Source organism: Anthonomus grandis, chromosome 22, assembly GCF_022605725.1.
Source record: "Anthonomus grandis grandis chromosome 22, icAntGran1.3, whole genome shotgun sequence".
NCBI classification, from domain to species: Eukaryota; Metazoa; Arthropoda; class Insecta; order Coleoptera; family Curculionidae; genus Anthonomus; species Anthonomus grandis.
Genome location: NC_065567.1, coordinates 27,410,267 through 27,420,054, shown reverse-complemented (window position 1 = coordinate 27,420,054; position 9,788 = coordinate 27,410,267). Strand labels below are relative to the sequence as shown.

At 30.9% G+C, this 9,788-nt stretch overlaps 1 protein-coding gene across 1 annotated transcript; it reads right to left on the bottom strand.

Moving 5' to 3' along the window:
• Window positions 1-4,803: 4,803 nt before the first annotated feature.
• Window positions 4,804-9,467, bottom strand: LOC126749049 (E3 ubiquitin-protein ligase SIAH1A-like). Its single transcript, XM_050458660.1, has 3 exons — window positions 8,908-9,467; window positions 7,181-7,864; window positions 4,804-5,208 (listed from the first exon to the last, which is right to left on the bottom strand). Exons 1-3 carry the CDS (start codon window positions 9,204-9,206, stop codon window positions 5,028-5,030), a joined length of 1,164 nt encoding a protein of 387 aa, XP_050314617.1. The 5' UTR covers window positions 9,207-9,467; the 3' UTR covers window positions 4,804-5,027.
• Between the last annotated feature and the right edge of the window lie 321 nt (window positions 9,468-9,788).

The window sequence follows — 9,788 nt, the reverse complement described above, 5'->3', positions numbered from 1 at the left end:
CAAATAAAACTGATTTTATTTTAGAAGGAATTCCGACGTTTCGACTTTTATTTAGGACATTTTTAGGGTTATTTCTTTTTTAAAAATCAGCCTATATCGAGAGTGATGAAATCAGCCATCGTTTAGTGTATTTACGAGTTGTTTTGTTTTGTCTTTTAAATTATGATGTTTTTCTAAATTTTTTCTAAATTTGATGACGTAGATGTAACGCGCAGCACTTCAAAATGTTCTTTCCATTTACAACATTTATAAAAAATTTCAAATCTCACATACCCACCAACTTATTCTGACCATTAAATCAATTTTATTGTAGCAATGTTTCGTCTCAGGTTTAATAATCTGTTGAAAATGAAAATTCCTAATGAATAGACATTAATCTTATTATTAAATTTTTAGAAATGTATGTAAACAAATAAATTGTTTTTTTTTGTTTTTTGAGATTTATTTTTAAAAACCAATATAATTCTAAGGCTTATTTTTAAAATTAATGTTTCAAAAATTCAAAATAATATACCGTCAACATGTAGAAAAAGAGCAAAAATAAATCTCAATACCATTATACTAATCGGTTCAGGTATAGCATCGAAAGGCAACCCATAAGGGGCACAATGGAGGTCTCGTATAAAATTTAATAGTAGGACTTAAAGTCAGATCTTTCAATGGCCATTGTTAATGCCGGTATTTAAAACGACAAATTGCATCAAAAACAGGAAGTTCGTGTAAAAGTCCATTGAAAAGTGACTTTGGGTCTTCCACAATGAAATCTTTTCTCGACTAAACCCAGTGATACTATTCAGATTTTAATTTATACAGGACCGGAACCTAGTCAGGTATAAAATGTTTTATAAACTGGGAATGACTTTTTTTTATTTAGTCAATACTTACATTTAATAATGTGGGTCTTAAGGCTTATAACTAAAATATTTCATATAATTTATAACAACAGTTAAAATATTATCGAATACCATTTACGATTCCAAAGAAATTTTGTCGTGTATTAAGCTATCATTTTAGATAAATAACGCAACCATCTTTAATTATTTTTTTTTATATATTTAATGCATCTTATAAATACTTATTTATAATTTGTGCGCAAGTTGCTGTCAGCGTAATCCGTCTGTAAGTATTTTTATGCAAAAGAAATATCGGTATAATTCGTCACGTAAATTGGCTGAAAGTCATCTCATTTATACGTCTGTCATCTTCTGAAATTATTATTTCGGATTTCAGATTTAGCTTAAATGCCGACTCATCAGATAGCTTATGGAAAGATATTTTTCCTCAAATAAGATCTTAACGGATGCCCTAACGATAGGGTTTTATCAAATCGAAATGCGTCTATAATTAAAAAAAAATAAAAATATGTACTCTTTATTTGACACAAACATATCCATAATTATGTATACTGACAACATAGCATACACACATACCCACAGAGATTTTAATATTCTGGATTTTTCCATATAAAAAAAAAGTTCACGCTTGGGGTTTTCTTGTTAAACTTTATAAAACGGTAATGTAACACATGTTTTCTGGGGAGGCATTTATGGCAATATAATTAAAAACGAATAACTGAGAATGTGCTGTGCTGTGCCCCAAAGTGTTGCGTTTTAAGTTATAAGTTTTCGGCTCGGCCCAACATGGCGAATGGCGGTCTACGGACTAAGTGGATTTGCATGGGTCATTTTGCACCCCTATTTATAAACGGTATTATTAAAATGCCATCTTGTTGCATAAAGGAGAAGAATAATTATTGGGAAGGGTATTTAGCTTTCAGATTAAATAGATAATTACGTTCGGGATTAATTAAATAACGCTGCTCTGGGAGGTACATCTTTGAAAAGGCCCCGATAAAAATTATTAAAGACCGTGCTGGGGGGCTGAGCGGATTGTTTTAAAGGATTCTCTGTTTATTAAAGTGTCACTTCGGTTATAAATGGGCTGAGCTAGGTTTACGCTTACAGCATTGTGTGAATCGCTTTATTTCACTTTGAGACTTTATTGTTATATTTGTAAAATAGAACTTGATTATTTACTTAATTTATGAAAACGAAAATGAATATTTAATACGCGAATATAGTTTAAACTTAAATTTACAAGTAAATAATATTGATATCAATTAAGGCATACTAAAACCGTCATAATTTACCCTGTACGTGTCTTTGTTGAAAAAACATACAAAATAATGAAACTATTGTGTCCTAAATAAAAGTTTTGTCGACCGCCTAGGTTTATGTTTGCTACGTGTCTCAGCTTTGGCGAAGTATCGAATAATATATCAATTCAAGTGAAGTACTTGTTAGTACAACTTCCGTATATCGATCCACAGGCAAGTTAATATTTTGTAGCTGCTTCTTGTTATGCTTTAATTAAAATTGCAATAAAAAGAAAGCAGGACTTATGGAGGCGGTAATATTGATCCTTCCCTTGCTGCCAATTCACGGCATATTAGTCAACTACTTGAAAAAGCTGCTTAAACCATAACATCGAGAAAACTTAAAAATAAATCGTATAAATTATTTCACAGGAAAGGGCCAAATACCTGAAAAACAAGCATAAATTTTCGGCAGCTTTTTCAAATGCTTTGACTTTAGGCCAGGAGCAAACATCATCGGTGTTGAAAATTTTGTAAAATTATAAAAATGTTTCTTGAATTGTATGACGTTTATCCATCGTTGTTTTAAAGTTATAAATAAACTTTTATGCATTCACATGTGTGAGAGATATACAGGGTGTTTCTAAAAGATCTGTACAAACAACCTGTATAGACTGATCTTTACGTTCGAGTATTTCACAATTTGATATCGTTCGTCATCGTGATGACGTTAATTTAATACGTTAAAAGTTCCGTAAGCTCTCACCCTATAAAAATTATAACGAACCCGTCAATTTATAAAACTTGTAATTGGTAACTGGAAACAACCCTCGCTTTAAGCGTAAAACTCGAATGACAGAAGCGAAACACATTGTAAACTTTTAATTTATAGGCTTTCTTCCAGCGGGCTTATCGCAATTGCTATACTTTTTTGCATGACGATAAAATGTCGCTTATCGATTGATTTTTTTTTGCTAATACTGGCACAAGATCATTTTGGAAACTGATTGCCGTTCAAGCCATAAAGTAAACTGGCTGTAGCAAAGTGGGTGGAACTTTGAAACGGTGTACTAATTGGCAACGAATTATTTTCAGAAAGAAATTTTTGCTGAAGAAACATCCTCTACACTACTTATTAAATAATTCCTTGTTTATTGGTTCCTATAAAATAAGAATACATATTCTTATAAAAGCAAAAATCAAGATATTTCGAGTAACCCTCCCTATATAAAAGTTGCTCACGGACCGAGCAATATCCCTCTAGATTAGAGTAACTTTTAATCAAAAGCATAATTCTTTAAGTGAATAAATATATTACTGGAATGCGAACTAAATTTAACAGAGTGGCGTCGCTCAGTAATCATATTACTTACCCCCATTTAAACATGTAATATCAAAAGGCTTTTAGCAGTGATAGGGTGACTGCATGCTGCCGGCCCTGAAAGGGATGATTGCTTGGCTTCGGCCACCCTTCTTTGTCAGATCCACGCCACTACACTTACGAGTGTCACCCTAATTGACTCGAACTCTTTTGGGCATCACTCGATGCTATTTAGGATCGTTTTCAATACTCATTTAAATTTTATTATTAAGGATTTCCAATCTTCTCGGCACTAATCAAAGCGACAGTGGCTGGAGAATAATAAATGTAACAAAAATCTTATAATAAAAAATATACTGCGTCATGAAGTTCTAGAGAATAGACTTCGGCATTCTTACACAAGATAAGTAAATGTAACTTTAATTAAGATTAATGATATTCATTCACAGTAGTTCTATCTTCAGTTGGGACCCACTCTCGCCTGCCATTATCTCTGCCAGTTATTTTAAAAGTGCCGGATTGTGCAGTAAAAAAATACTTCTAAGATATTTTATTTTCAAACGTTTCTTTTAGGGATTTTAGATTAATGCTCAATTATGGATGATATATATATATATTGGCCCCTAATTTTATTACGTTTATATTAAACCCTTAGTTTTTTTTATAAACGTAATATAAATAATTTCAGTGATAGATTAAGGTTTAGAAAATAATAAAAATACGATAAACAATTTAAACAAGTTGAAGGTTGCCGCTAAAGGAGTTATTCATTAAAACTTTATAACCCTGTTGAATTGTTAAATAAATAAATATATATTTATTTATGATTAAGGCTACTTATAATCAAAATCGTTAAAGCAAATCATGTTTTAATGGTTTCCTGATTACTTGAAATAACTCAAAAATTTTAGATATTCCTTAATCAATCCCTGTACGCATTGATTTTATTTAGCCAATCCTAACAAAAGCTCTTAACAAAATGGTTAACTTAATATAATAGCATTCTTAAAGGGCACACGTTACTCCATCTATAGTAGATAAATCAAGATTTGAGAAACAATCTAGACCGAGTAAGCCAACAGAAAATCAATTGCTGTGGACCGTTCTTAGCCTTAACAGATGACGCTACGTGCGTTAAACTTAAGAATCGATAGTTAAAAGCTCGGATTTGTATCCTATAGTGATGGTGGTAACATGATTTTCAAATGATGTAAAATACATCATGGTTTTATGATTTATATTATATGCAAAAAAATATTTGAAAAAAGAATGTTGTTCTCGATTATAAAAATTATGTTTTAAAATAACTCTAGAAGATTCTAGATAATATTTTAATTACTATTTTTGCAATAGACCGTATACTATATCTGAACAATAATAACCCACATTTTTAAAACTTCTTTATTAATATTACTTCAAAACAAACTCGAGCATGTATTATCATTAAAAATCTAACTACCAGTCATTATCATGAGACCAAAGTCACTCTCGAACATTTAAACATTATATATACACCACGAGCCAGGAATAAGATTAAACGCGAAACTTAAAACATATGTAATGGAAAAAATGTGTTTTTGATATTTTTAAAACCTAAGAACAAATAAAACTTTAGCATACTAAAGAGATGGTAACATTGATACCCAAGTTTCCATTATCAGCAAAATGTTGGGCGATGGAATTGTCAAAGACTAAGCAATCAGAGCTCATGATGGCTGAAGCAACGCCTTCATGGCTGGATCTAGGCATGGCTTCCCAAATTAAACGCCTACGGTTCCCATTCAATTCTAATCTGTAACAAAATAAAATATATCGCTTAGCTATTAATTTGAAAGAAGAAAGAAAGAAAGAAAATGTGCTATATTATGTAAAACAAAATCTTGTGTAAATACATTCTAAAAGCTAGAAATTTACAAATTTATACAAGAACCAATGTATATTTACATTAAACTATATAATAAAAGAGACTTAAAAAAAAAGTAAAACAGTAAAACAGCTGCCAAAAACAGAAGTTAGAGCAAGTAATTTTCTCTATTAAATTAAAAATAGCTGATGTGATGCCTCTGTTTAAGAAAAGGAGCCCTAATGATGACAAAAATTACCAAGCTATAAAACTAATTTTTTAAAAGTTCTTGAGTTGCATATCAAAAATTCTTTATATTCTTATTTTACAAAGTATCAATTAATAAACTCTGCTCAGCATGGGTTTATCCTCTCTAAAAGTACAGAAACAGCTTTGTGACAATTCCATCAGAAAACATATTCTGGGATTATCTATAGATTTTTTTCATGTTTTTGATTTTCTGGATCATGGCATTTTACTTCATATCATGATATTGTTGACATTGAGTCTTGCCTCAATGACTCAGGGTGTGCCTCAGGGCTCTATTCTAAGTCCTTTTCTTTTTTTGGTGTATGCTAATGACCTGATATCTTTTATAAAGGGTTTGCACCTAATATAAAAATAATATTTTAAGCAAATTTTTTGACTAAAGGTAAGAACTTAATGACTATTATAGCAAGGACTAAAACAGTGTATAATAACATAATTTTATGGTCTAAAAATAACAAGTTATTCCTCAATAGGGATAAAACTCATTTTGTTGCATTTTCATGAAGTAGGCAGGCAGTAGATTTTGAAATTTCATTTAGAGATACATAAACGGAGTTACTTGAATATGATACTTTCATCAACCAGTTCTAAACTATAGGGCATACTTTTGATCATGATCTACAATGGAATTATCTTGTTGCAATAAATTAAAATTTCTTTCACATCATTATGGTAAATCAGCTTTTTAAACTTTTTATTAAGCCAATTTTCATTCCTTTATGCAATATAGGAATTTGAACTGGGGACTCCTCTAGTTTCAAGGGTATTTCTTATTCAGGATCATTAGTAATATAAAATTTAAAGACTCATGCAGGGCACACTTAAAAAAAAATAAAATCCTTACATTGATTGGATTTTACATTATAGAAATAAGTACTTATGTATACAAAAATAAATCAATTTTCCAAGCAAATAGATCTGTCCAGGTACATAATACCCATATGCAACAAGATCTTTTATTGCAAGATGTTCACCAAATACCATTTTATCAGAAAAATATGATTTACAATGCTTGTAAGATTTATAATCACTAGCACTATAACATAACAAATGCCCAAAATATATTAATTTTTAAGAAAAGGCTCAAAAATTTCCTGGTCGAGAAAGGCTGCTACTCTATGACTTTTTTTATTAAAATTTTTCATTTGCATTGGAGAGTAATTTTTTGAAACTAGGTAATTAGTTGTATTTGTAAATTGGAACTTTAAATAATTTATATGTATGTAACATATATGTATACACATATATGTTTATTGATGCAATATGTTTTAATAATATTCATATTTTTTTCTTTTTTGTATTGTGAATAAGACTCTTCTGCAGCTAGAAAACTTGCATGTATATGTGCTTTATGCTGAAGAAATAAACAATATTATAGAACAAAATAAAAAGTATTATGAAATATGAAAATGATGTTTAAGCACATGTTTGTGATTGGTAGTGTAGGGGAAAATCATTGACCTGACAAGACACATGTCTAGTGTTAGAGGAAGGTTTAAGACTTATCATTAAGAGTAGCTATTTCCAAGATAAAAAGAGAAAATAGAGTTAGTTAGGATTTTTTTAAACGAATTTACACTGCAGTTTATATCTTTGAAAGTTATGTATCTTTTTTTTTACTTTTCAAACAAAGGTGTTATGGGTTGCGTACCTGTATGCAAATCTTTCAGCTTGTTTTCTTGAACCAATCAATTGAACAATTGCAAAGAACTGGGTATGTCCATCAGTTTTCTCTTGTTTTTCCAAGACTAGCATAAAATGGTGTCCAAAGCAACTCTGCATCATAACCCAGTCAACAGCTCCAGCCAGGTTGATCTCAGTTGCTAAGAATACAATATCTTCACCGTTAAGAGTGGTTATGTTCTTGTGTGAATGTTGTAAATGGACCATAACTTTATCCAGTTGTCCTTGCCAGGAACAGGAAGCACCAGGACATGGACAGCTGTATGGTCGAAATTCACAAACTTCTTCATGTTCAGCTTTTTCATTAAGGCCAAGAGACATACGGCATCCTGTAGACTTATGTTTGCATGGAAACATAAGATTATTAGCAACTTTCTCCATCGCAAGATTCCTGATGTTTCCAAGAGTGCCACGACAAGTGGGGCAGCAAGAAAGTTTGGGTCGACAGCTGGCGCATACCAAGTGGCCAACTTGGCATTGCATTATTGGAGGCAAAACAATCTCGAAACATACTGGGCATTCAAATAAAGCAGCTAATTCATCAGTCAAAGTACCTGGGGTGGAGCTTAGTGCTGACAGTTGACTTGAAGAGCCAGCTGCTGTTTCAGCGGTGTTAACACCCCTTCTCTTCTGAGCAGCCATTGCAGAAGCTCTGAAAGTCAAAGTAAAATATATAGTATCTTGGAGAAGCAAATGTTGAATAAGCATTGATTAGACAAGAGAAAATAAAAAGTAACTCTAAAAACTCAAGTAAAAAAATAATATTGATGTAGGTAACAACTTGCCGAGTGGGATAAAACTAATATAAACACACAATTTTACAAAATAACAAATAGTAGTAATAACAATTATTCTTGTGTAGCAACTAGTGCCAAATATAAAACATAATACAAATAAGGAAAAGCTCACCATCTTATATTTCAGGCATCATTATGAAGATCATTATGAGCATACTTTTCAATGTTTTTGCAATAACAGAGTAACTTATGACTATGACACATTACTTCATATAAAGCCAAACAACAATACACAAAAACCAAACATTGTTTACTTACCAGCACTATCTGTTATTTATATAATATTGCATATATCTAGACAAATTTTTTTGGGGCCCTATGATATTTTCAAAAATCTTATTTCGGTATAATGCGTAAATATACATAATCTGTTCATTATTAGCTACTAAAACTTGTAAGGAATATAAAAACTGTATTATAAAAAATTCTTAAAATAGTTTTTTCTGTGTTGGATAGTTTAGAAAAATGTCACGTCAATTGTCAGTGTTTTCTGTCATGTCATGACATGACACTGATCCTGCTCATGCTCAAAAGGATCCTGGTTATATTATTTTATGATCTGAATATTAGGGGCCATTTGTAAACCACCTAATAATAAATTATTGTTACGCGCCACAAATCAAAATTCAATTTAATCACATATTTTAGTAAACTGTTAATACATTCTTACATTCAAAGCATTCAAAATCGTTTGGTGCATTCACATACCATCATACTTCGTATAGGTGTATAACTATACTATACTTATATAATATTTTATTAGATTTACTAATCTGTTATATTTCTACATATAAATTTAATTAATTCAGTTTTTTCTTAACATAACCTCTTATATTACATATAACTATACTTTATCACTTTTTATTATATGTATTTTTTCATAAAATACTTTACTTACTGAATGATGTTCTCAACATCAACCTCGTCTTCTTCCTCCTCTTCATCAATATTGAAATCAAAGTCTATTTCATTGTCGATATCAAAAAGCATAATGATTTCATATAGTGATGGAACTGGCTCAATACGCTCTACACGCATAGGTAATACTTCAGCACACGGTAGCAGAGACTTTGATGAATTGGAAACGGCATTTTCTACTTTTTGTTTTATGTTAAAATTATTAGTAGTCAGATCCGCGTCCCCTTCAACCTGACAACCCACTCCATTCAGGAACAAATCCATATTAGAACTCGACATCTTAGCGCTTATCTCGCTATGGATAATAATAACAATTAACACAAATTAAACCACACAGAATAAAGGTAAAACTCAAACTAGTTAGCTCGTCCTGATTCCAGCTTCTTGTAAGGGAAGAATAGAGAGACAGTTCTGATTGGTTTAAGATAAAGGATGGCGAACGAATATCGAACACGACGCAGTCCTCTGACGCACTTCCTGCTATATACTTTAATACTGCGCAGGGTAAAAAAGCAGTAACGTGTAATATTTTTTTGTTAAGAATATTATTAACGTACGTAAACAACAAATATTAAGTATCGATAGATTTACACACTTACGATTTTGAAAGTAATAAATCAATGTTGTCCTTGATTTATTTAACATAACCTCAAAAAAGTTCCAAATTGCGTTAAGGTTGGTTTTCATTGTTATGGACTTATCTAGGCGTAGTTTATTATGCGCTTTAATGATTTTCTTTAAAAATGATTTTCTCTTCTGAAAATGTCAGATAATATTTTACTTAACATAATAAATAGTATATAAATAAATAATAGCATTGCCATTGATCTGATAATTATTAGAATCTACAATAATTTAGGT

Bases quoted from the DNA above. Each gene is read 5' to 3' on its own strand.
- LOC126749049 (XM_050458660.1), bottom strand. From the start codon at position 9,206: ATGTCGAGTTCTAATATGGATTTGTTCCTGAATGGAGTGGGTTGTCAG. The intron at 7,865-8,907 runs GTAAGTAAAGTA...TTTGACTTTCAG, and splicing joins GATGTTGAGAACATCATTCA to AGCTTCTGCAATGGCTGCTC. The intron at 5,209-7,180 runs GTACGCAACCCA...ATTTTGTTACAG, and splicing joins GCTGAAAGATTTGCATACAG to ATTAGAATTGAATGGGAACC.